Source organism: Chrysochloris asiatica, unplaced genomic scaffold, assembly GCF_000296735.1.
Source record: "Chrysochloris asiatica unplaced genomic scaffold, ChrAsi1.0 scaffold00034, whole genome shotgun sequence".
Taxonomy (NCBI): Eukaryota; Metazoa; Chordata; class Mammalia; order Afrosoricida; family Chrysochloridae; genus Chrysochloris; species Chrysochloris asiatica.
Window position 1 is genome coordinate 11,186,291 of NW_006408552.1, and position 27,802 is coordinate 11,214,092.

A 27,802-nucleotide genomic window follows, 5' to 3' on the forward strand; every position below is an offset into this window, starting at 1 on the left:
GCCAGACTGCAAAGCCATTTGAACTGCAAGGTCAGTGGTTCAAGCTCACCAGCTGCTCCTCGGAAACCCTATACAGGGTTGCTATGGGTCGGAACCGACTCGACGGCACTTAACAACAACAAATACCTGGATTAGCACCTAAAACGTACATAGAAAATAAAGAAGGGGAAAACTTCCTACTCAGATCATCTGGGCCCAGAATTCCTAGGAGCAAGCTGCGGCTGGCGGTGGACAGGAACTCATTCTGCCCCGTGTGAGCTGTGACCAGCTGTCTAACTGCTTGGTGCCTTTGGTACTTTAAGTCATTGGTTGCGTCAAGCTTCAGCGAGATCTCAATTAGATTAGGTGTAAATCAAGCACAGAAAGTTTTATACCCGTGTTCTTCCAGAGAGGACTTCACTACATGGCTGTGGTATAGGAGAGGAAACCATGGGAGAGCAGACCTCACAAGGGCCGCCCTGCCTTTCCAGGTCTCGCAAGTTGCCCGCCTTTCACAGAGTGCGTGGTGGAAAAGTCACGTTTTCCTCTTCAGGCAGGTTCTGGCATTTGCAGGTTTGACTATGTGGGGAGCTTTTGGGAAAATAAAGGAATCATGTGATCATAATTCTGCAGGCGTGGCTGAATGGGAGGTGTGTCCTTATGGCACAGAGAGGGTCCCACTGGGAGAGGAGCGGTCCCCCACCAGCACTGTGGGGATAAGTTAACATTCCACTGGGAACTGAAGTCTTTGTAGGGAGCTCCTCTCTTCTGTGCTCACAAAATAAATGAGTGGTTCTCAGGAGCCATTTTGCTTCCTGTTCCCCCAACCCAGGGTCCACCTGGCAATGTCTGGAGGTATTTCTTTCCAACTAGGCGTGGGAAGAGGATGCTTCTGACATTGAGTTGGTAGGGGCCAGGGATGCCTCCACAGCAAAAATCCTCAGACCCCCATGTCAACAGAGCTGCGTTTGCAAAGCACGGCCCCTGTCACTTTCCGAGGAGTGAGAGCAAGACACAGGGCTCTGAGGGAGTGCCTCAGCGCCCACCCTCTGGCTGCCATTCCCCTGTCTTCCAACCCACACCCAGGGCCTGGACAGCAAAGGACCCATGCTTCTCCGTTGAATGAATTGGGGGAAGATGCAAGATGAAGGTTCTGAGCCTTCAGTGAACTATGGGGAACAGCAACTTGCTCGGGCTCTTGAAATGACTCTGACCCTCCACAGTGTCATAGTCTCTTGTTAGTGAGATCCTCAAAGTGAGGACTTACACCCATCTGAAAACAGAACCACCTTTTTAACAGAGTCTGACTAACCACCTCCATATTCAATTTTGTGGGGCAACCCAAACAAAATGGGCATCGAGACAAACATTCCGTATACTTCAATTTAAATGAACAAAATAACCACATGAAATGCCATGCACAGCATTCTTTTTTTATACATATTTACAATTTTACATATTTAATTATCAATATATCATTTATCTTTACAGTTACAAAATTATTTCAAACTGCAGGACAGTAGGTACCATTGAATTCCCTCACACTCAGTCTGTTTGATCCTTTAAAAGGCAATTATTTACCTCAAACGGAAGCACAGTGCATAGACACATGCTTCCAGAGGAAGCACACGGGAAAATTAAGGAGAAAAAGCAGATTCTGATGAAAGTTTCACATAAGCCTTAAATGAACCTATTCCAGTAACTCAAATAAATAAAAGTTTATTATTTACTAGCCTTTCCTCTGCCAGAAAACAAAAACAAAAACAATCCCAAAGTGTACCTTTTAAACTGTTGCCACTTGTAAGCCATTCAGCTCCGTCCTGCGTCCCCATCAGTGGGCTGCAGAAAGAGCAGGCTCGCCTCGGGCCCCAGCAAAGTGCTGTCCAAGTTCACCGCCATCATCCCGCATAGACCTGAGGCTGCAAGGGTGGAGGGAGCTTATCGTTTTCCACATTTTCAGAGTCAATGGCTGCTAGAGGCTGATTTGGGGGCTTAATTTCCAGGGGGTATTTCTCGACAATGTCTTGAACCTCTTTGGTAATCCCGTCTGTCCAATCTATGAGATCTTTTTCAAGTTTCTTGGCTTCACTCATGATCCTTTCCTGCCGTTCATTCAATTGAGACAGGAGATCTAAGTTCTTGTACATTTGCTTGACGCCGACGCATGCGTCTGGAGACCAGGGCTCGGAGTCTTGCTTTCTGGGCGAGGTCTGGCCGGACATGTAGCGGTCAAAATCCTCTTGACTCAAGTTCAGAGACTGAGCATCTAATTTCTCAATGAAAGCCACGGCGCAGCACTATAGGGTGGAGTCAGGGTGAAAAAAAAGGACATAATTTAGTAGAGTCCAATCAGGAAAGGAGCCCTGGTGTGGCACTGAAGGATAAGCACCTTGCTACCCACAAGGTTGGTGGTTCAAACCCACCAGCCGCTCCTCAGGAACTCTATGCAAGGTTGCTTTGAGTCTGGTCTGAACCGACTACATTTAACAACAGCGGCAATATCAGGAAAGCTCTCGACATTCACATGGATGTTTTAGCACAGAAGAATAAGCTCTGGAATCAGTCAGCCTGGGTCCTCTGTCATTTCACCGTGGGGTTTCCAAGTGGCCTGGGACAGTTACTCACGATCTCTGTGATTCCCACAAAACAGGAGGGGACAGTTCACCTCAGCTTATTGTGAAACTCAAACCACCCAACTCACGTGACTTAGGCGTCTGGTAGCAAGGAGTAAGTGGGAGCGGCTGGAGTTACTACGGAAAGGCTCAGTTAATGCCAAGTTAGACAGACAGCTGCTCGTCTCTTACACTGACTAGTTTTTCTGCAATCAGCACACACCATTTTGACATTAAATGGCTATCTTCACACACACACCACACCTACACAAACACACACCAAATCACATCTCGTCACATCAGATAAACAGGGAAAGGCAGGCAGGCAGCTGTCAGGATTTCTGCTGAGAAGTAAATCTGAGAAGCCTCCATTACTACTCATGAAAAGTGAAGCGTGTCTCTGAGGAATGTTGAGGAAATGGACAAGAACAGGTCCATGGGCTGAGGGGAACTGGAGACAGGCTGTGTGGAATTGTGAGTGGAGTCGCTGTGACCCCTCAGTCACCTGCAGAGAGGGCAGGAGTCTGAGGCAGCTCTGAAAGTCCCGGCCCAGGTGAACGAAAGTGTGGCACTGCCGCCAATGGGAACAGGGGATGTAGGGAGAGGACATGTGACAGGGATGCACTGTCAGCTGCGAACAAATTAAACTTGAGGAGCTTGGCTGAAGGTCAGGTGAGGTGACTGACAGAGAAGATGGCCCTGGGAAAGGCTGAGAGGATAGTACCCCAGGGGCCTAGCAAGACACGGGGGGTGGGGGACAGGACTGATCAAGACGGGTGTGTGGGGGACAGGGGACTTCCTTGACAGGGGAGTGGGGGGGTGTGACACAAACTCTACCAAGGGCCACAAGAAGTACCAAAACAAAGGCCTACCAAAGAAAGTGAATTAAGATGGTGACTGAACCATTCTCGTGCGATTAGGTCAGTATTTTACTTTTGCTGAAGCAGTTACACGTGAGTGGGGCCAGCCCTGAGTCAGGCAAGGAGGAGATGAAGAGAGAAGGCCCAAATAGAGCAAAGGCTGCATTTGCAACAACTCAAGTTGGGAGGCTGCAAAGTGAGCCAGCAGCTGGGCAAGTACCCCCATCATCCCAGCTTCTGTGCTCCTTCCTACTACAGCCTATGCCCCGTCTCTCCTCCACTGTTCCTCAGATCCCTTGACCCTTTCTGTAGAATGAGATGAATCCCAAAGGCTCCTCTCTCCCAGTCTAAGCCCATATTCCATTTACGGCGAGACATAAAAAGTGTTATTTTCTGTATGATCCCATTCGGGCCAGTTAAAGCTTTTGGAGTAGTCTAGCTTAATCACCAGTGACTGCAAAGGACAAAAATCACTGCAGAGTAAGGACATCAGCGTCCTTCTAAATAGGGTATCCCCAGCGCTGCCACTTGCACACCTTGCTCCCACAAAGCTGGCACCACAGCAACAAGCAGGGACCATTCTGCCGGAGGACGTTACACAAATTTAGGAGGCCACTTTAAGGAAAGGATGAAAGGATGACAAAGTAGGGCCAAAGAAAACTTACTTAGAAAGTAAAGTGTAACCAGTGTCTGGAACTTGGGAAACTCAAGGCCTGGTCTTGAGGTCTTTTCCAGGAATTGACCAGAAATGCTCCCAAGTTCTCACCGCTGTCTGCATACCCCTCACAGAGGACCTACACGAGGACCTGCGGTTCCAGTTCGTTGCCGTCAGCAAGTCTCGTCTGAAGCAAGTTTACAGACATTTCCACAAACCAAACCCTCTGCTGCTGAGTGGACCCCAACTCACAGCAACACTGCAGACAGAGGATCTGCCCAGAGGTGCAGCGGGCAGGTTTGAACTGCTGACCTTCTGGTTAGCTGCCCAGTGCTTACCTAGGGCTCCCTAAGCAGAAGCTGAGCAGTGAAAGGGAGTGTTTGCTGAGCTTCGCAACTCAGTCACTGATGATGCGACAGCACTGTGCCTGGAGCCAGCCACCACCCATGTCAGTTAGGGGTCAACAATGGATGGCGCGGCCTCAGAACGGACCCTTTCTTTACCAGACCTCTGTGTGCAGCTCTAAGGGGCAACTTGTAGAAACAACACCCATGAGTCTCGAGTCTTTTCATAAGGGAATCCCAGTCCGGGTTCTGCCTCATTCCTGGCTCAAACAACCTAGGAGAATGGCCCTGTGACCCAGGGCCCCAGGAGGGATGCCCAAGGCTTGTCATGTGACTATCCTACTCTCTCCTGTAAGAAAACCAGAAGTTGCGGTCAGTACTGTGGGGCAAGGGAGGACTGGGCTCTGCGTGGCCTGGTCACGTGTGCTCTGGTTAGTACTGGGAGAAAGGCTCTGCAGGGCCTGGTCAGTACCGGGGGAGAGGCTCTGCCTGCTCTGGTCAGTAGTGGGGGAGGGGCTCCATACCCACCAGGTTGGTGAAGTAGTAGCCGTCCTCTCCGGTCATGAGCCGGCTGGGGTTACAGAAGCGGGTGATATACTGGATGTTGGACTGCAGACGTGGTGGATTGCCTTTGAGAACAATGTAGATGAGCGTGGGCAGGAAGTCGTCGGCGGAGGCCGGCTCGTTCTTGGTGACCTTGATGGCGTTGAAGATGTGCTTACTGCACTTGGTGATACAGGCCAGCTTGTCCCGAGGTACCCGCTTCGAGTCCATTTCGATGATATCTACACAGAAGACAAGGCACTGCTGCTGTTGACAACACAATCGCCTGACAGTGACAGGAGGGGCTCATTGCACAGGAGCCCCCCATGTGCAGAACACTCCCAGGAAACCCACTGTCGCCTAGAGGGCCACCTAGGACTGCTCCACGGGCTCCAAGGCTATCCTTGGAGCAGACGGCCTCGTCTTTCTCTGGTGGAGATGAACTGCAGATGGTGGGATTGAACTGCAGATCGAGCAGTTAGCAGTGCAGTGACTAACCCACTGTGCCACCAGGGCTCCTTATGAAACACTCAGACCCCCAGATTTACACATATGACCTTAGACTTGTAGAGCACGCACATTATGAGCCAGGCACAAGGCGGTATGCGCTTCAAGTATATTTTGTTACACAGAAGTATTTACTTAAGATCGTTTTATTTTAATGAACATTTTTTTTTTTACTACTTATATTTGAACTATTTAGCCTTTGACCTTTTGTTGCTGGTTTTTATTTTGCATTTAAACTTTCAGCCACTAAATTAACATTTCTCTTTAGTTTTAAAAACTATTTTTGTGATGCTATTGATACTACTTTTTATCTGGATGACTGCTTGCCTGCCATTGCCACAGGGCAGGGCCAGAGGGTGGAAGGGAGAGAAGAAAAGGGCAAGGAAGAACTCAGCCATCACCAAACTGTGAGGAATTTAGATGCTGGGCCTGGGGGCTCAGGACCACAGTCTTGGGGTACACCCAGATCAACTGCATAACATCCTTTGATGAATAGCAACTCAGGTCTTAAAAGCTTGTGTGGGTCAGTTAAGGTGCAACTATTAGTTTCTCCCCGTCTTTGGCACTGGTCAGCACAGCACATGAGCCCCAAGAGCTAGAAGACAGAACCAGAGAGCATCTGCCAGTTCTGTGGGAGTCCTGGTGTGGCGCTGTAGGATAAGCACTGGACTGCAAGGTCAGTCTGAACCACAAGGTCGGCAGTCCAAGCTCATCAGAAGTTCCTCAGAAATGTTACACTGGGTCACTATGAGTCACAATTGACTTGACTGCACTTAACAACATCAGTTCTGCCAGTCCCGGGACAGCTGCTTTCCCTGATCCCTTCGGCGGTCACCATCCACTGCCCGCTTCTCCTACTCCCACTGATGGGTCACATAAACACACCAGCAAACATGAGTGAGCGAGTCCAACCAGTAAAGCAGTGGTCCATGTCCATCTGGATGAAACTGGTGTCCAAATCCCAAGTCTGATGGCTCTTGACGTGGCAGCTTTCTTGGAAAGGGTCTTTCGCTGACTATCTCCCCCACTTAGTGACAGCCTTATAGAGAGCATCTCACGGGGGCATTGAAGTTCATGTTTGTGGAGCTAAGATTCTAAGAACATGCTTTCCTATATTCAAGGCCTCAGACGTTCTTTCCTCCAGCCACTGGAGAAAACACATGGTACAGCTTAACCTACCATTGAGCCCCCTGGCTCCTGCAAGGGAATTTGATCTCCTGGTCGATTCGATTCCATCCTTAAGTACACTAAACACAGTCTGTGTCAGTGTAGAAGTCTCAGAAGCTCCATCCCCAGCAAGCCTCCCACAATATAGAGGTGGTCAGCATGGGGGACCTTTATGGAGCCCAGGGGAGACAGGAGGGCTCTTTTCCCATGGGTCTCTTCTCTAAAGACAGACATCAACTGAAATGGAAATGGCCTCATTCAGTATATCTGTAAAAAACCCGATAGTGCTGATGACTGGCAAATGAGATATGATTTGAGAAATGTAACCCGAATAAGACCAGTGTTCCATAACTCGTCTGTCCGTATGCTGTGCTGTGGTGGCTTGCATGTTGGTGTGATGATGGAAGCTATGCCACTTGTATTTCAAATGGCAGAAGGGCCACCCACAGAGAGCAGGTTTCAGCAGAGCTTCCAGAATAATGCAGTCAAAGAATCAAGTCCTGGACATGTACATCTTAGATTAAAACAACAAACAAACCAGTAGACAGTGAGGACTTAAACACAGCAGGAGAACACTGTCATGTCAGATACAGTGCTAGAAGACGAGCCCCTCAGGTCGGAAGGTACCCAAAAGACAACTGGGCTCCTCAATGTAGGTAGAGTCCATGTAATGACATGGATGGGACAAAGCTCTCGGGACTGTCATCTGCTGATGTGGCATGACTCAAAATGAGAAGAAACAGCTGCAAACATCCATGACTTATTGGAACATGGACTGTACAAAGTATAAACCTAGGGAAGCTGGAACTTGTCAAAAGTGAAATGGAACATTTGAAGATCAAGGCTGAAATGGACTGGTATTTATCTTTTTGAATCAGACAATCATATGGTCTGCTATGCTAAAAAAGACAAACTGTCACATTCACAGTCGAAAGACTGTTTCAAGATCTACCCTGAGTAGAGTTCATACCAGGATAGCATCTACACGCCTACACGGAAGACCAGCTAACAGGACTATGATTCATATTTATGTACTAACTACTGATGCCACAAGAAGAAGCTAAAGATACCGTACCAACTGCTGCAGTCTGAAACTGATCAAACGTGCCATCGAGGTGCACTGATAATTACTGGTGATGGAATGCGGAAGAGTAGAAAACAAAGAAAAAGGATCAGTTGTTGAAAATACGACCTTGGTGACAGAAATGGCACCACAGATCACATGATAGAATTTTGCAAGACCAGTGATCTATATGCACTGGAAACACCTTTTTCACAACAATATTAATAATGACTATACAAGGGAACATCAAAAAGTTCATGGAAACTTGGAGCAAATAGTGATTCGGTGCACCTAGGAGCTGAAGGGCCCTCCAGTCAGCCCCATCCTGGGGTTAAGCTGTGTGCACGTATCAAGAGTAAAATTTACGGAAGGATCTGAGCCAAACCAATCCCAAGACAAGCCTTCTGAATACACCTGTGAACCTGTCCAAGACCTGAGGCTCCCGTTCAAAAAGAAGGGAAACACAGGACTCCTGGGTTATCGCCCTAGGGGTAGGAATGTTCTTAATATTCTTCATTCTAATCACATACCTGGGTTACTCTGAACCTGCCCCGCCCCCCAGCCACACTTGGGATGAAACTTGACCACTGGTCCTCCTCCTTTTCGTATCACAGGGAGTGTTTTTTCTCTGTCCACTTCAAACCGTACCGTGCTGGCACTACAACTGAAAGTTTCCTGCCGGCTGTGCCTCTCCACTTGGAGCAGTGGATATGGACAACTGGTCCCACAAGGACAGCCGGGTAACACCTCCAATGACCTGTACCAAAGAATCCTTCATGCCTCTCTGGGATGGGGAACAGTGGCCAAACTGAACCCCCCAAAAAGGTTTACCTCCAACCTATAACCATGTTCAGCCAAGACACACAAAGGGCATCACGAAGTCCAGTATTTTCACACCTGCCAAATTTCCAGACAGTAAAATTCCCTTTCTGTGTCATCAGTAATGACTCATGGGAAGGTGGGCCAAAACGGGGGAAAACTGGACTAAGGCAATGTGAACCAAACTTCTCATCCCGAGGTTTACACTGACCACTCCTGCCCTAACTACCAGTCCAGGCGGTAAATAGGATGCAAACAACTTTACCCATACCTGCCCCACTCGAACCCCCACTTCAGGGTACGCTCTCCTCCTCTGATTTCTACAAATCTCTCTAGTATCTCCTGCCTCAAATGACTACATCTTGCCAAACCTTGGCTAGAACTCCCCAGTGGGCACTCTACTTCAACCCACAGAGGGGACCACTAACAACACAACTTCTGAATGCCACCATCAAACGCCATAAACTATGGTCTGTGCTGGACCCACTAGCCTCATTAGCAGCTAAGGGAACTAAGTTTAAGAAGGGGAAAGGGATGCATACAACTGGACACAGTTCTACTAAACTCATGGACCTGACCTTGGAATGGATACTCTGACCTCCAGAAGGAGGATGTTGTGTGTTCAGGTCCAGAGCCTACTGGCCTTTACCCTGTAAGTGAAGAAGAGTTTGCTTTTCCTTTAGGATACATGCTTCCGGACATCTCTGTGACTCAGGAGAACTGTTCCATTCCCTCTCCTCTAAGGGCATCTGGATAACTACATAAGCACACGGCACCCCTGGTGCCTCTCACTGCCTTGTTTAGTCTCTGTTACTGCTGAAGCTACTAGTAGGGCACATCCCCTGGAGTATGGCAAACCTTAGCCCGAAATGCTGCCAAATCCCTGACTAAGACAAGAGAAACATCAGCCGTGTTGCAGGAACGGGGAGACTCACTGGCAGGTGCAGCTCTACAAAACAGAAGAGCTCTAGACTTACTTGCTGCCTCTTAAGGTGGTGCGTGTTTGTATCTAAAGGAGGAATGCTGCTTTTATGTTAACAAATCAGGACACACTGAAGACAGCATCAATGGCATGCTGGAATCTGTCACCAAGATCAAGGAATCCTAGCTTATGGGAAAGTTCCCTCTTGATTATTACCATTTATGGTTCCATTATTACTCCTAATGCTATCCTTAGTCTTTGGTCCAATGATACTTAATTAATTGCCTAACTGAATTCATCTCTCTCTTCCAGAATTGAGGCCATCTGCATGCAAATGCTACTAACCCAAGTGATACCCCTATTCCCTTAACTACAATAGACTAAACCAGCCAGCCTTTTGTTGTTGTTGTTAGGTGCCGTTGAGTTGGTTCCGACCCATAGCAACCCTGTATAGGGTTTCCAAGAAATGGCTGTTGAGGTTGCACCACTAACTTTGCAGCTTAAGCTGACTTTGCAGTCTAGCGCATTTACATTTTAGACAGCGGAAATGTACATCTTTCTCTATGTTCCCTCCTACTCAGGATTCTATAAATAACAGGTGTTGGCGAAGACCTTCAACTATAAGATAGGAGAGATCGGAAACCCTTACCCCCTACTATGGCACCCGAGTCAGCAAGAAGCAGCTAAGAGCGAGGTGTCTTCCATATCCCTAAAGACTTAGGGCTTCCTTTTCCCTCAGAGGAGAGTGTTAGGCAGTTAGAACAGGGAAAGGATGAGGGTCTCATGTCGTCCGTCCCCACCTCCCAGCTGTCTCAGCACAAAATCAGACCAACTTCAGCAATAAGGAGATCCTGATACAAGGTAGGGAAGCAAGTTAGTCAATCATGAGCTGAACCTGAGAAACAAGACTCAGAGTGACCATGTATGGACAAATTTCCCAGATTGGCTATCTGGACACTTGAACCAGGAGTGCAGCTCGCGCCTCTCATGGGAGGATGTATAATGGAAAAGACAAACATATTCGAGGCTCCTCCTGAATTGTAAGGTGAAAGCCCATTCTTATCTGTAAGACCTAGTCAATGCTTAATAAATTCTTTAATCTGCTTAAAAAGATTTTTTAAAAAAGTTCATGGAAAACTGGAATTAAAATGTAATGGGATTTTTTTCATAAAGTTTCTGAAGCCCCCTCACACATATGGACCTTGCCAGATGGAATACACAGGAATCAAGTCAACTACATCTATAGAATGAGATGATGGAGATGCTCAGCATCAACATCAGAACAAGGCCAGGGCTGACTGTGGAACAGACCATCAATTGTTCATTTGCAAGTTAAAGTTGAAACTGGAAAAAACTGAAGTTCATAACAGCCATGAGTATATCCTGCCTGGATTCAGAGACCATTTTAATCATAGATTTGAATGCTAGAAACCAAAGACCAGAGAAGTTGGCATCAAGAACATTATACACAAAGAAAATAAAAGGCAACTAGAAAGGCAGGAAAGTGAGAAAACACCAAAATGGATGTCAGAAGAGACTCTGAAACTTGCTCTAAAAGCTAGAGAAGGTAAAGTGAATGGAAAAAATGATGAAATAAAAATGCTGAACAGAAGATCTCATAAGGCAGCCTGAGAAGACAAAGTAAAGTATTATAAGGAAATGTGCAAAAACTCAAGAGTTAGAAAACTAAAAACTAAAACTAAAAGAAGGTCACACTCGGCAATTTTCAAGCTGAAAGAACTAAGAAAAAATATTCAAGCCTCGAGTTATAACATAACAAAGGATTCTAAGGGCAAAATATTGAATGATACAGGAAGCATCAAACGAAGATGGAAGGAAGACACAGAGTCACTGTACCAAACAGAAATGGTCAATGTTCAACCATTTCAGGAGGCAGCATATGACCAGGAGCTGATGGCACTCAAAGAAGACATCCAAACTGCAGAGAAGACACTAGCAAAACGCTAGGAATTAATGGAATACCAAGTGAGACGTTTCAACAAATGATGCAGTGCTTGAAGCGTTCACTAATCTATGTTGGAAAATTAGGATCCACAGCTACTCGACCAACCAAGATCCACACTACTACTCTAACTCACTGCCCTCCAGCTGATACTGACGCACTAAACAGGGTTACTGGAGCAGACAGCCTCATCTTTATCCTGTAGAACAGTTGGTGGGTTTGACCTGAAGGTGATCCACTTTGTTGTTGTTGATCCAATTAGAATATAACAAATACCAAACACTACTATTAATATCAAGGAGCCCTGGTAGCAGAGTGGGTTATGGGTTGGGCTGCTAACTGCAGAGTCAGCAGTTCGAATATACCAGCTGTCCCACAGGAAAAAGATGAGGCTTTCTGCTCCTGTAAAGATTTACACCTTGGAAACCCCACTTGACGGCACACCCACCACTGTCACCACCACTATCACTAATTTCAAATGCAGGTAAAGTTTTGCTGAAGATGATTCAAAAATGGTTGTAGCAGTACACTGACGGGAAGTGTCAGAAATTCACCGAAAAAGACGTGAATAAGAGGTATCATTGCTGGTTCTTATCCCAACTTCTGAATCCTTATTATAACTCACTACTTTTGGGGAAACTTCTACCAGCTTCACCTTTTATCTGTTACGTCTGAGAAACAGGTAGGGGTGAGCCCTGACCCAAAAGGAGCCTATGATGAGCCTACGACATGGCCTAGAAGAAAAGCTTTGAACCACAATGATGAGCATTCAGCTAGGCCAGTCAGACTCTCCAGGTGAACGGGAAATGAGAGAATACACTCAGAAGAACATGAGTAGATGTGCGAAGACATACCAAGATAAGAGCATCTGAGAGAGGAAGAAACAGGTTAGCAGCTGAGTGCTTAGAGTCAAAACCTTCTTGCTGTTGTGGGGTACTAAGATAACCCACAGCCCCCAGGATGGCTTTGGAAGAGATGTGCCTCCCATACTACCCTGATAATATTTCCAGCAAACCCTATTCCTTCCTGAAGCTTGAGTGAAGGTTCCTATCAGTAAAAGGGATCTACATAATGTCCTAGCCCCAATACTTGTAACACGAGCCAGCCCACTTCCCTTCCCCGAGAACTACATTAACTATCGCTACAGGAATGCGCCTTTCTGAGTCTTCGCCTGAAGTAAGGGAAATCCGGCCAAGGTTGGAAGTCTCCTCTTGCAAGAGTACTTTTGTTTCGATTTACTTCTCATTTTTCTAGGGCGCTTCTGAGTTATTTCTATGAAAGTGAAACAGGAACCTTAATAGGAGCCTGGACCTGCCTGGGATGGCAGAGCCGCCCCAATGTGGGGTTCTTCATTTACTTTTTGAATCAGAAAAATCACTCTAAACCCATCTCAATTAACAGCCAACACAAGGAATCCCGTTAGTGTGACTACTCAAGCTTGAGGATGACTCTGCCGTTCTCAACAATTATTTTAAAGACAGAAATGCAACTGAGCCTGAAGCAATGAACCCAGATCTGGCTCAAGGATCAAGCAGTTAGAGTCCTTGGTTACTGAGAGCCTGGGAGATGTGGGGGTGGGCTTCCTGCGACTCTAAATGTGGGAATTTCCTAACACTGACAATCCCACTCTGGCAAGGCTCCTTTGTGATATTCTAATCTATCCTCCGCAGTCTACATCTGAGAGCCATTTTACTAAAACTTTGCTCACTGAAAGAAATGTAGAATAATGACAGCAAGCCCTCACGGAAAAGTTGCTCACTGAAAGGTCAGCGGTTCAAAGCCACCGGCTGCTCCGTGGGAAAAAGATGAGGCAGTGTGCTTCTGTAGAGACTGACAGCCTGGGAAAGCCTGTGGGAGAGTTCTAGTCAATTCCACAGGGTCCCCGTGAGCAGTGGGTTAGTAGCAGCAAAACATTCACCTCCACAGAGTGCCCCGTGCAGGACGTCTCGGGTTTGCTCACCTGTAATGGCTCTCACCACCATGTCGGACACTTCCGGGATCTCTTCACTGACAGGGACACACAGCATCTGCGGCGTCACCCAGTGCAGGGCTCTGTGAGGAGAGAGCAGCAGGGAACGCGGGGAGCTCTGAGGACCGATGGGAGCCGCCAATTTCATCAGCCCCTGTCTCCTCAGGTACTCCCAGGTCCACACCCATCACCCAGATGCTATGATGAGACTGCTCTGGGGCACTTATCCTGGGTGAGCAGTAGACAACTCCATGGTTGAAACGAGCCAGGGCTCCTAAGGCTGTAGTGAAGAGGTCAGAAGCACCCACTGCCTCAATGGGCTCTCAGACTTGTGTCCCCTGGGCCGTTCACACCCAACCTCACTCCTTGACCTGTGCACCTTCCTGGATTTGACTCACACCTGGCTTCTCAGGCCACACCTCATCTAGCTCCTGCTGGCTCCTGATCTCTTCCCAAGAACAGCTCCTCACTTTGGGTGGGACACCTTCGAGGACAGACCCAATCATGACCATCCCTTGTCTGGAAGCGCATCTCGGGTTCCTTAGCCGCACTATTCCAGAATACCTCACCATATTCTGGACCCATTCCCACTCTCAGCTGGCTGGTTCCCTAAGACTTTTGCTGGGACTCCACATGGAAGGTGGGGAGCTAGCCACACAGCACTCCTGGAGAGATGCAGTTGGAAGAATGGCTACTGATGGGGGCACCTTGGGAGGGTGGGGAAGGCGGACACCTTGATAGTACTATTCACAGCTTCCTGCCTGATCAGGAGTCTAGAGTCAACACAGAGAGACAAGAAATCAGTCCTCCCAGTCCTGGCAATTTTAGAGATTTGAAACAATATCAAACATCAAACATGGTTCTTATCTAAAGCTGCCTGGAGTCAGGTGAGTAAGCAACACAGCGACTCCAGAGCCCTCACGTGCTTCCTTTCAGTTTCCCACATACCTTTTCTTTCTACCCCCACCAGCCCTGTCCAGACGCTCACCGAGGCACCTCAGCTGTGACTTTCTCTCAGCATCTGAGATTCAAATGCTCTGGTTTCCCACCAAACAACTACCTGATCCTCCTCTGAATGGCGAGGTCTTTCTTCTCATCATCAGTAGTTTCTGGACAGAACACGTGTTTATAGAGACGCGTCATGATGTACTTCTCAATCTGGTCCATTATCTTCTCAACTCGCTCTGGAGGCACTGAAACAGCCAAATGGGAAGAACAGTTCACAGCAGAAAACAAGCTTTTTCCCAGAAACACACTACACACACCCAGAAACGGAAGCATCTACAAAAACACCCTCCTTTAAAAACGATCTCAACTGTTGAGACTGACTTTGATAGGGCACCACTTGGAGTGGAAGCTGTGCTTGCAGAACCTAAAAGGCCCACACCCTGCCATTCCCATCGCTGCACTAGAAAAACCCTCGACATGTCTCAGGGTGACAGACGCAGGCCAGAGGCATCCTTAGAGCACTTGAGTGCAGAGAACACAGATGTATTCACATGTGAATGTCAGCCTCAACAGAGTACAATTCAAGAAGAATCCCTTAACCCTAAAGCTCGAAGCCAGCGAGTCTCTATGTTTTATGCCTGACCCAAACCCCACAGGAATACACTATCATGAAAAATGATAGCTAGGAGGCAGTTTATTTAGGAAAGCCCTCCAAGGGGTTGGTTTTAATCCACCCCTTAATGCTGCCCCTGGTGGTGTTTCTACACAGAGAGACACACAGGGTGGTGTTCACAGGCACTACTTCACACACCAACAGCTACCAGGCTATTGTCACTGGGCCCTCAGAGAAAGACGGAGCTGACAAAGAGGCCGAGGAATCAGCCTACAGCAACTCCCAGGCAAACCCCTGTGCTTGGCTTGCTACCTTTGCCGCGGGTCTGCATTTTCTCAGCCACGTTTTGGTAAAAATCCTGAGTACATTCCGATTGTTCCTCGATGCTTAATTCCTGAAATGAGAGGGGAGAGACGCTGCTCAGAAGTGAAAGACCATGAGCACAGCTCTAAAACTTGAGTTTTGAAAACTCACTCCTTGCTTTGGTACTAATCCCAAAAGTAGTTGAAAACTTTATCAAATGTGAAGATGAGAAAAGCCTATGTATTAATGATAGATCCATAAGTCCATGACCTCTTTAATTCTTTTGTTGGGTATACATACACACATATATATTGTTGTTGTTGCTGTTAAATGTCATTAAGTCAGTTCTGACTCAAAACCACCCTGTATAGGGTTCTGAGGAGCAGCTGGTGGGTTTGAACCACAGACCTCGTGGTTCACAGTCCAGTGCTGATCCTACAGTGTCACACCATCAATTAGGAAGGTGTAAAACAGAAAAACAACACACTGAGGGAGAAAACGGAGTTGCAAACAACTACACAAAAATGTATTCCTTGATGATTCAGAAGTTAGTCAAGTTGTTATTGTTAAGTGCCATCTAGTTGGTTCTGACTCATAGCGATCCTCTATAGAGTTTCTAAGGAGCGGCTGGTGAGTTTGAACCACCGACCCTGAGATTCAAACCAACCTTGTGGTCCAGTACATTATCCTGCATTCGCCCCTAAATGTGTCTCTGGCTAAGCTTTCTGCAGGAATGAGGAAAGCAGTCACATAAGGCAGGGTCCAAAAGATGAGAGCAAACTAATTCTTCAGGTAAAAGTATCACCCCTGAAACAGGGTCAGAAACGTATCATGTAGGGGCTCATGAAGAGGTCACTGTGTCCCTCGGCCTCCTGAGATGCAGCCTGGGTCTGAACAGGGCCAGAACACTCGGTGGGGGGGACAGGGGACAGTTACCAAGCCAAGCTTACTGCTCTCCGAATGTCCCTACCATGACTCCCTCATAACCTGGCATCTAGCTGGCCTCCCCTGCTGCTTGGGTCTGTCGTCTGTCTCACTGTGGGTGCAGCTGACGAAATGCCATAAGCTGATCCTCTTGGATCTGATGTGGTCACACTCTGCCTCCCATCTCCCAGTGGCCTTCTGTCAGGGGTCCCCAGAAATGCACACTCTGCCCAAAGAGTCCAGCCTGCCTCCCACTTACCGACCAGTGCACCAGGGTTACAGAAGCTGCTTTTAGCTTAACTATAACTCAAACACTAAACAGACCCCTCTCTGTCCACCATCTGTCCAAGGAGGGCCTGACGGGGTGCCCTGGAAGGCTCACTTCCCATCTCGCCGCCGTCCCTCGCTCCCTTCATCACAATGAGCTTTAGGTCACAGAGCCCTTCCGTCACCTCACGGCCATTCTGACCGCAGTTTCTGAGTCTGAATTCATCAGGTGTTTACACCCCTGCTGTCTGGCTGAATTTAAAAGGACCCTCTGTCTAATAAGTCCTGGGTCCTAGCCTTAGTAAAGGTCATACATTCTGTGACATTGTTGTTGTTAAGTGCTGTCTAGTCCGTTCTGACTCACAGTGAACCTGTATAGGGTTTCCGAGGAGCGGATGATGGGTTTGAACTGCCGACCTAGTGGTTAGCAGTCCATATTTATCCTATAGTGCCACACCAGGACTCCACATTCTGTTATGTTGTTGTTGTTAAGTGCCAGCTAGTCGGTTCTGACACATAGTGACACTATATCGTGTTTCCAAGAAGCAGATGGTGAGTTTGAACTGCCAACCTTGTGATTCAAACCGACCTCACCGTCCAGTGCTTTATCCCAAAGTGCCACACCAGGACTCCACATTCTGTAATTGTTGTTGTTGTTAAGTGCTACTGAGTTGAGTCGATTCTGATCTATAGGATCAGAATATATAGGGTTTCCAAGGAGAAGCCAGTGAGCTTGAATCACCAACTTTGCAGTTCAAACGACTTTGCAGTCTGATGCATTAGCCCACAGCACCACACCAGGACTCCACGTTCTGTGATAGTGGGCTCTTATTTATGTGCCCCATCATTTCCTAGGGTCACCTTCCACAGTATTGAACTTTTATTTTTCAGTGCATATATTTTTAAAAGCTTTCACCTGGCCATTAAACATCATTCTTCAATAATTCAATGTTCGTTCTTCTTCCCAGTGAAATGAATATCTTAATTGAGCCTCTTCTAAGGTTTTTATATTTCACTCTTTAATTTGGCGGAGCTGTAGGGGGTGTGGTACAAAACACAGACCTGAGGTCATCTGTATGAGGATGTTTGGATCCTTTTCAGCAACCGTCAGTAAAAAGAAGCTCTGTCTCCCTGGTTTTCTGAGGTGTTGTGTCATTTGCTCCAGAGAAATGGAATTTGTTTCAATCATTTTCGCTTTTATTTTTACCCACATCTCTTCCAATTACGATGACTTTCATTTCAGAATATATTTTTGAAGGTTTCTAAACTTAAAGACGCTCCCCTCCTTTCCTAGATTCTTGCTACTTTTTCCCCTCAGGACAAATGATAGGCTAGATATGCTTCCTCGGTTCTTGAGAACAAGGGAACACTGTAATTTAAAGGTATTTAAAATGGTCATACTGACTTACAAAGTATCGTTAAACTTTTTCTTTTTCTCAGCTAGATCCAAGATACAATCCTGAAGAAAGGCTTTTAATTCTTTGAAAAACTAACTTTCCTTGTAAAAGTCCTTAATAATTAATACTCTTTATTGTTACCGTCTTTGAAAAACTGCTATATATATTTTTTCTTAATGAGCTATGCTCATTAGCTATTTATCACGGGTATTATCTTATTGCAACAGAAATTTATCTTTAATTATGCCATGTTGTATGAATCCTGGTGTGGTTACTGCAGGATAAGCACTGGATTGCAACTGCAAGGTCAGCAGTTCAAGCCCCTATCAGCTGCTCCTCAGAAATGGTAAGAGTCAGAACTGACTGGCCGGCACTTAACAACAACAACATGCCACGCTGCTCAGTTAAGACCTCTGCTTGTCTTGTTACTCTGATAAAACAATGACACCTGGGCACTGTATTTCTATCTGTTCTAAAACCACTGATCATGTAACTAGTACACCTGCCAGTCACCGCACCAGACAGAGAAAGACAAAGATTATAAACTGCTCACGGGGCTTTCAGAGATCTGGGAATGAAATGCAAAGACATAACAAGATTCTATGGTAATTATGAGTAGGAAGGGCAGAGTGCCATGGTGCCAAGCAGTCAATCTTTCCCCTCTTGCTTAGTGGTCTGTAGCCATCACCTCGAAGCAGGTATGGTGGGCAGAGCAGTATGCCGCCCTGGCCATCCTGGTCTCTGGGAGAGACAGTGATGACGAGAGGTCTCCAGTGATGCTCCTGAGAAAGGCTGTCTCCTTTATGAGGATACTCTCGTCACTAATCTGTGTCCCTGACCCAGGAGATGCAAGTCTTCTGCAAGCAGCCGTGCAACTGTGGCGTTAGCTTGCACTGGAAAAATCTGAGACCCTTCACGGTGCTTGGGTGACACTGTTCACAGTTACATATTTCACTCCATCACAGAAGTTTTATTCAACCCTTCTCTCAAACAATGGATACGGTGAAGCAACCTAAAGCTACAGTTAGCTTAGGAGAAATGAAGTTGTATTTTCTTGCTTATTTATATGAAAGGGTATTAACTTGCAGCCAAAGGCAGCAATGGCTCCCACAGGGAAGATTCACCTTCACAAACACCTGCTGTCAATCAGGTGCTAGATGCTGCAGACACATGAGGTACCTGCAAGGGCTAGCCACCTGCAAGGGAACAGCGTAGAGATGGAGACAGGATTCACATAAGGAACCCAAGGCTACACCACGTGTCTGATAATGATCAGTGATGCCTGGGAAACACCTGGACCACTGCATTCCCTCTTACTTTAGTATACTGACTTAAAGGCCAACTGCAATCTTGCAGATCAAGGGCACATTACATTTCTGAGCAACCGGAAAATGAACAAATTCAAGTCAAGGGTGCACATGCTAATACAGCATAGCATATAGTGCCTATATGGGAGCACAATGGCTGTGTAGGAGAAGCACTGGACTGCCAATTACAAGGTTGGCAGTTTGAGCTCACCAGCCGTCCATGGGAGAAAGAGGAGGCATTCTGCTTCTGTAAAGATTTACAGTCTCCGAAACCCTATATAGCATCGCTCTGAGTCAGACTGACTCAGCGGCACTTAACAATGACAACACAGCATTTAGTCTTCTTATATTTGTTGTTGTTGTTAAGTGATGTTGAGTTGGTTCTGACCCATAGCAACCCTGTACAGGGTTTCCGAGGAGTGGTTGGTGGGTTTAAACCGCCGATCTTGCAGTTCAAACGACTTTTCAGTCCAGGGCATTTACCCTAAATTGTTGTTTAGTGCCAATGAGTTGGTTCTGACTCATAGCGACCCTCTATAGGGCTTTAGGAGTGGCTGGTGAGTTTGAACTGCCAACGCTGTGATTCAAACAGACCCTGTAGTCCAGTGCTTATCCTACAGCACTGTACCAGGACTCCAATGCTATACTGTTGTTATTAAGTGCTGTTGAGTCAATTCTGACCCATAGAGCCTTGTATAGGGTTTCCGAGGAGCGGCTGGTGAACTTGAATGCTGACCTTGTAGTTCAACAACTTTTCAGTTGAGTGCATTAACCCACAGCGCCACACCAGGACTCCAATGCTATATTAGGATATGTTATATTAAGAAGAAAAAATAACTTGGAAATCTTAAGTTTTTACTTCTGATAAAAAAAAAATTAAAGTTGTATATGTCACATGAACTATGCTACCCTCACCCCCACATCAAAGACTAGTCTACTATTGTGTCTAACAACAACAACAAAATCAATGATAGCTTGCTTGCTTGAATGCTAAACATCATTTTGTTAAAAAATATATTGAGGCAAAGGGCTGCTTGCTTATTCTTAGAGTAATTATACTTTATGGACCAAGAAAGAAGCCTCATTTCTCCCCTATTGACTAAAATCACTATTAAAAACAATATTTTGGCAGAAGTCCATTTTGGTTTTTTACCTCAGAAGGAATACACCTAAGCAGTCAGCCTCCACGCTACTTTCCTAACGCCCCTTCCTTCCTCACTCCCATGCCAGGAGGAATTCTTAGGGGCTGCACTTTGAGTTAATGGCTGCAGTATGCATGTGACATGAGAATTCATCACTGCTTACAAAACAAGTTCCTGCTAAGGCCAGCCTTCACTTTTCCATGAAGGGAGCAGATATATGTGGCAGGAAAGACACAGGTGCTGAAGGCACAGGTTCTACTTCTGAGCTGGCAAAGTCTGGCTGTGTGACCTTGGACAAGTCACTTCCCCTCTCTGGCTCTCAGCTTCCTCATCTATATATATGGCTAAGGCTTCTTCCACTGTCTAAATTCTGTCTTTCCCTTCTCTAACTGAGCAAGGAGAGAAAAAATAAAAATAAAATAAAAAGCAAAACAAAACCTGAAATAAATGCTGCTGCTCAAAAAATGAGTACTGAGAGTTAAAGACCTACCAGGGCTCTCGGTGAGGAGTTCTGCTAGGGTAAAGGACTAGACTGCAAGGGCAGTTTGAACCTCAAGGTCAGTGGTTCAAAAAAACTAGCCGCTCCTAAGAAACCCTATACAGGATCTCTATGAGTTGGAACCGATTCGATGGCCCTTCACAACAACAACAATGGCTTTCGCTGTAACTTATAAAACTTACAAGGTCACAAGTTAGTAAGACCTGTTACTAACATACATAACCCAAGCAGCTTCAATGCCAGACTTAGCACACAAAGAAAACCCGAGACCAGTGAGTTCCAGTGGAAAAGTACCAGCTTGGAAATCAGGTTCTAACCTGGTGCAGTGACTTTTCTTAGGTAAGTAACTTAACATCTCTGTGTCTTGATTTTTTCAGGTGTAAAAGGACATAGTTACATTCCATTATCAAGATCTTTCCTAAAACCAAAATTCTATGATTCTGAACAGTTACTCACAACCTATACTCACAACCTACCCTTTTAAAATGCATTGTTTCCAAAAATATCTTGGTCTGCTTGTAGATTTCTTGACCTGTCTTGTGGTAGGTCTTGAGAAATTCTATGAACTCCTTAGATACTCTATCCGTTTCAATGCTGGCTTGTCGGTTTATGGAAGGGCTGGCGGTTTTGGCTTCCTGAATGTCTGCTGGGAAAATGAAATACAGTAAGTTTCATAACATAAAAGATCCATGCACAGAATTACTCTAAGTATCTAGCTTAAGGTTCTCTAAATTATGCTTAATCAAGGTCAAAGTTAAACTTGAATTTAAATCATCGTACACTGAAATATTTGGACACTTTTCTACAGTAAGCAATATCTATTATATGAGGGTCAGTCAAAAGTATTGCTACTGGGGTTCCAGTTCTTACATGTTTGTTGTTGTTAAGTGCCATCGAGTCAGTTATGACTCAAGGTGACTCTGTGGAGGTTTCCGAGGAGTGACTGGTAGGTTTGAACTGCTGACCTTGTGATTAGCAATCCAGTGCTTATCCTACATCGCAACACCAGCACTCCATTCTTACATGCACAGGTTTATTCTAAACAAAACATGTTGAAACCTGTCTCTGTGATCAGTGGATGGCTGTGACAAGTTCTCTCCAGGATACGCCTGTCTCAGTCTCATGAAGGCGCCCTCAAAACACAATCCAGTCAAGACAGTGGCTTCCAAAGGGATCTGCTGGGGCCAGTTATATTCAAGGCAGAGAAGTCTGCTCAGAAGGTTATGGCGACTGTTTTGTGGGTTCCCGGGGGTCATCTTGAAAGATTTTCACAAAGGACACAGGACATCATGGAGGCTTTTTTAGGAAGTAGTTTTAAGCAAATGGAAAACTGCATCGGAAGGCCAGCAAAGTTGCTCTGAGGAATGCTTTTTCCATCACGACAGACAATCTACCTACTCATTCTTCGACTGTAGCAAAGGCTGTCCTAAGGAAACCAACAGTCCTGCTCTAGCCTCTTCAGATTCTTTGTGTTTCCCCCAAATCAAACAGCACTGAGAAGGCACACAACTGAACTTCCTTAGGGATGCCAAAACTGCCACTGGGGTATGGTAAAAATCCAAGAGTGCAGAATTCTTCAGGGAAGGGTTGATGGTTGTGAGAGTCGGTTCTGACTCACAGAGACCCTGTATAGCGTTTCCAAGGCTGTAAACCTTTCTTCCGTGGAGGAACTGACAGAGTCCAACTGCTTGCTGACCCTGTGGTTAGGAACCTAGCTTGTAATCCACTACATTACCAGGGTGGAGACACAGCCTTCAGAAGTGCATAGCCCTAGATGTTTATGAGCCTCACATTTTGATATATGGCTTAATAAAAATTTCTTTAACTTTGTGGGAGCGTGGTGATTCCAACGCATAAGCAACTGGATTGCAAACCACAAAGTTGGCAGTTTGAGCCTTCTAGCTGTTTTTCTGGAGAAAGATGAAGCTTTTTGCTCCTGTAAAGCTAGCCTCGGAAACCCTATACACAGTGGCTATGAGTTGGAACTGACTCAACGGCACTTAACAACAACTAACCAAAATATGGGCAGTTGGAACCCATGAATGGCACCATGGGAGAAAAGATCTGGCCAACTACTCTCATAGAGATTTCAGCCTAGGAAATCCATGGGCAGTTCTACTCTGTTCCTTGGGGTTACTACGAGTCGGAATTGACTCAATGGCACCCAACAACAGCAACAACAAGGAACTAAAGAATTTCATACCTCCAAGTTTTCCTTTATATGCAAAAAGAAAGACTGTTAAGATGGAAAAAAAAAATCTTCTGAAGATAATAAAATTAACCTATTATGTTTTCTCAGAGTAATTTCTTATGTTATTTTTTAACTTTAGGATTCAAACTCTAGATTTTATTCAAGAGACTCCTTTTAATGATGAGGTTATCATTAAGTTTTAAGATAATGAAAGTAAAATTCTTATTAGAGTAACTGGTTTACTCAAGTAAGAGAAACTTATCAATGATGTAAAAGAATATACCAGGAAGTCTGACAAACTAAAAATCCCACCTCTTGCTGATCATTATATAATTGATTATTAGTGTGGTATTTAGTTACTTGAATTCAAGGAAAGCATTCTTTTCCTCCCCTATACTGTACAATTGTTAATATTAAGTAGTTAACAGAATAAAACTGCATCTTAGCATCCTCTTTCCAAATCAAGTATTTGCCAATTATTTCAATCACTAGGCATGTCCTAACAATGATTCAAAACCTGGCAAGTCTAAAAGAAGCCAACCAAACCAAACCTGCAGCCGCCATCAAGTGCATTCTGACTCACAGCGTCACTACAGGACAGAGTAGAACTGCCCCATACAGCTAACCTAGTACGGTTTTGCTGAGTAATTTCCTCATTTGGAAATCACATGCACAGATTTATTCCACACTGTGCTATGGGTCAGTCATTTCCAAAGCTGTCATCTTTAATGGGAGCAGACATCTTTCTCCCACAAAGTGGCTACTGGGATAGAACTTGCCGACCTACTGGCTAGCAGCCAAGCACAGAACCACTGTGCTACCAGGGATCCTGCCTACAAGAAAATTATCGTGAATTCAATCACACTAAAGAAACACAAGATGTCAAAAGTAAGACAACAAACTAGAGAAAAGGGTTTCAAACTACAAGACTAAGGACTACTCTCCTGAATATGCAAAAGCACCTACAAATAGAGAAGAAGGAAAGGAAAATCCAACAGTCCAGTAGAAAAATGGGCATGGAAAACCAACAGAGCACAGAAATGAAACCAACACACCTTAAACCTAGGAAAAGATGTCCAACATCACTCAGGGTAACAAAGATACAAAAAGCCCTGACATCTGAAGTTGATTATGCTTTGGGATAAGCACTGGACTGCACACTACAAGGTCAGTGGTTCAAGTCCACCATGCCCTCTATAGGATGACGATGAGACTTTCTACTCCCAAAAAGATTTGCAGCCTGGTAACCTATGCAGGGAGTCCTGGTGTGGCGCTGTGGGCTAATGCGCCAGACTGCAAAGCTGTTTGAACTGCAAGGTTGGCGGTTCAAACTCACCAGATGCTCCTCAGAAGCCCTATACAGGGTCGCTATGGGTCAGAACCGACTCGATGGCACTTCACAACAACAACAAGCTATGCAGGGTTACCAAGAGTCAGTACCATCGCAACAGAACTTACACCAGCACAGTATGTGGGAACGATGCAGACGGGAATATGAAATGACTAGACTTCACCAGAGGGCAATAAGGCAAAACCCATCACAATTACAAGTGCATTTACCTCAAGGCCCGACAATTCTATTTCTCAGAAGCTTTCTAGTGACAGAACTGCAAATGTACAAAATGAAGCATGTGAAAAACCCAACTCCACTGCCATGGAGTCAATTCTGAAATATGTACACGGCTACTTATTATAACACTATTTGCATTAAGTGTTGTTGTTGTTAGGTGCCACGGAGTTAGTTCTAACTCATAGTGACCCCATACATAACAGAAGGAATCACTGCCTGATGCGGCACTAGCCGCACAATTGTTGTTCATGTTTGAGCCACGTCAATCCATCCTGTTGGGGGGTCTTTCTCTCTCTTGCTGACCCTCCACTTGCCCAAGCATGATGACCGCCTCCAGAAACTCATCTCTCTGGTATTTGCATAAGCAAAAGACTGGAGACACCACAAATGGCCACTACTCGGAGAGTAAATACATCATGGTTTCTTCCAGACAACAGAATACTATCATGTCATTGTAAGAAGACTCCTGTTGTGGCACTGTAGGATCATTACTGGATTGTGAACCAAAAGGTCGGCAGTTCAAACCCACCAGCTGCTCCTTGGACACTCTATATAGGGTTGCTATGAGCCAGAACCGACTGGAAAGCATTTAACAACAACAAGAAAAATGTATGCTTTTGATGTGCTTATAAGGAAAGAAGTCTTAAATATATGACTAAGTAAGAAACGCAGAATGCAGAGTAACAAAAAGATAAATAATCCCATGAAAAAAATGGCAAAGGGCATGAGGTGATACTCAGGCGGTTAATGCACAAAGACACCCTCAGTAGCCTCAGCTCTCTTCTGCAGAATGGCTGGTGAGTTCTGAACTGGCTACCTTTCGGTTAGCAGCCCAGCATTTAACCCACAGCACCACCATCAGCCATCAGAGAGATACAAATAAAAACTACTGTGAGATACCATTTCACCCCTGCTAAAACTGCGCGGGTTTAAAAAACAGAAACAGAAAACAAGAAGAAATGCTGGCAAGGATTGTGGGGAAACTGGAATTCTTATATACCGCTAGTGGGGTTGTAAAATGCACTTTTTGAAGCCTCCTAGTATAAACCATGCAAGCCAGCAAAAAGCTGGAGCAGCTATAACAATATTAGATAAGGTAGATTTCAAAACACAAAATATTACCATGGATAAAAAGGGACCAAAAATAAAGAGAATAAAAATTCACAAAAACGTAACAATTTTAAATGTGTATTCACCTAGTAACAATAGCTTTAAAGTAAATGGATAGAACTAAAAGGGTAAATATATGACTTCACAATTATAATTAGAAATTCCCCGCTCCTCTCTCACTAACTGATAGAATAAGTGGACAGAAAACCCTGTTAACAAGACAAGACTTGATCAACCAACTTGGACCTAACTGCACTCCATCCAATAAAAACCAAGTCCACCTTTCATCTGACAAAACAGTAATGGCCATAGCTCACACACAGCAAATGCTTATTCGTGCACTAAGTACTTACATAATCCTCACAACAACCCGATGAAGTAGTATGTTTATGACGTTTACAAACGAGGAAGCTAACGCTGGGAGAAGTTAAACAATTTAAGGAAATTGCACGATGGTGCAGCTATTTAAGTGGTAAAGGCTAGACTCTGAACCTAGGTCTGTGTATCTGAGCTCTGAACTCAGCTACTGTTGTTAAGTGCTGTCAAGTCAGTTCCGACCCATAGCAATCCTGTGAAGGGTTTCCAAGGAACAGCTGGTGAGTTTGAACCACTGACCCTGCGGTTGAGTGCTCATTCCACAGCACCATAAAAGGAACACCAATCCCCACTGATTCTAGAGATGAGAAAATCAACCAAGGGCAGGAAAACACGAACCATTTCCTTCAGTGCAGGATGTTCCCTCCATACCAATACTTTTTCTGCCTCCAGAGACTGATTCTTTGGATTAATAAACAAAACCAAACACAAAACTTCTTTAAAAATGTAAATGAGGATGAAATCTATTAGCTAGTTACAAATTAGAACAAATTACTAAATCACCTCTTGGTTAGGTTGTCTCTCTCCCACTTTACTAAGAATCAGCCCTTACCTTGAGAGAACTAGAGTCTGGATTACAGAAGAGAAAGAGAAGGGACAAAGCTCAGGAGTTTGCTACAGGAGAAGGAGGTAAGATTGTGCTGGAGGCCCAGCAGGTATTCAATACGTAAGATGAAAGAATAAAAGAAGAAAGGAAAATGGAAAGAAATAACTTCACCTAGGTTGCCGTTACAGATGTGGTGAGGGCACAAATGGAATCAACCTGTCTGTGCACTGAAAATCAACTTGCATTCTTCACACATAAACCAAGCCTGTATTTCAGAGGTAGCTAGCTACTCAGGATTATAAAGCTTTCCACTCTCTAATCTAAATACAGTTTACAAAGTCTTCCCAGCAGAACAGAATATAATGATGAAATAATACACTGCACTGTAGGATCAGCAATGGACTGTGAACCACAAGATTAGAAATTCAAATTTACCAGTTGCTCCTGGGAAACCCTCTAAGGTCGCTATGAGTCAGACTTGACTTGACAGCACTTGACAACAATAACAACAGCATGTTCTACACGCCAGGCACCGTGCTTTACTATGTTGTTGTCAAGTCAGTTCTGACTCAGGTGACCCTGTATAGGGTTTCCAAAGAGCAGCAGGTGCCTACCTAGCAGTCAGTCTACAGCCCAGGTCTTTATCCTACAGCACCACACAATACAGTCTCAATAATCCTTAACATTTTTGCTGCTGCTGCTGCTGTCGTTAAGTGCCTTCAAGTCGGTACCAACTCATATCAACCCTATCTACGTACAACAGAACAAAGTACTGCCCGATCCTGTGCCAACCTCACAGTCGTCGTTACTCTTGAGCCCACTGCTACTGCCATTGTGCCAATCCATTTCATTGGGGGTCGTCTTCTTTTTCTCCAACCTTTCAGTTTACCAAACATGACATCCTTCTCCAGGAACCGGTCCCTCCTGATGATGTGTCTGAAATATGAGAGACAAAGTCTGGCCATCTTGGCTTCCAAAGAGCACTCTGGCTGTACTTCTTTCAGCAGCCCACGGCACTTTCAGTATTCTCCTCCAACACCATAACTCAAATGCATCAATTCTTCTACGGTCTTCCTTATTCACTGTCTAGCTTTCACATACATATGAGGTTATTGAAAATACCATGGCTTGGGTCAGGCACATCTTTTCCTCAAATTGATATCTTTGCTCTTCAATACTCCAACGAGGTCTCTGCCTAATGCAATA

At 45.3% G+C, this 27,802-nt stretch overlaps 1 protein-coding gene across 1 annotated transcript in view; it reads right to left on the bottom strand.

Moving 5' to 3' along the window:
- Window positions 1-1,877: 1,877 nt before the first annotated feature.
- Window positions 1,878-27,802, bottom strand: part of RABGEF1 (RAB guanine nucleotide exchange factor (GEF) 1) — a 36,867-nt gene continuing 10,942 nt past the window's right edge. The window contains exons 3-8 of the mRNA XM_006859847.1: window positions 21,280-21,446; window positions 15,277-15,358; window positions 14,464-14,596; window positions 13,395-13,486; window positions 4,979-5,235; window positions 1,878-2,276 (exon numbers count right to left, since the gene is read on the bottom strand). Coding sequence (XP_006859909.1) covers window positions 1,878-2,276; window positions 4,979-5,235; window positions 13,395-13,486; window positions 14,464-14,596; window positions 15,277-15,358; window positions 21,280-21,446 — 1,130 coding nt within the window. The remainder of the gene's footprint in view (window positions 2,277-4,978; window positions 5,236-13,394; window positions 13,487-14,463; window positions 14,597-15,276; window positions 15,359-21,279; window positions 21,447-27,802) is intronic.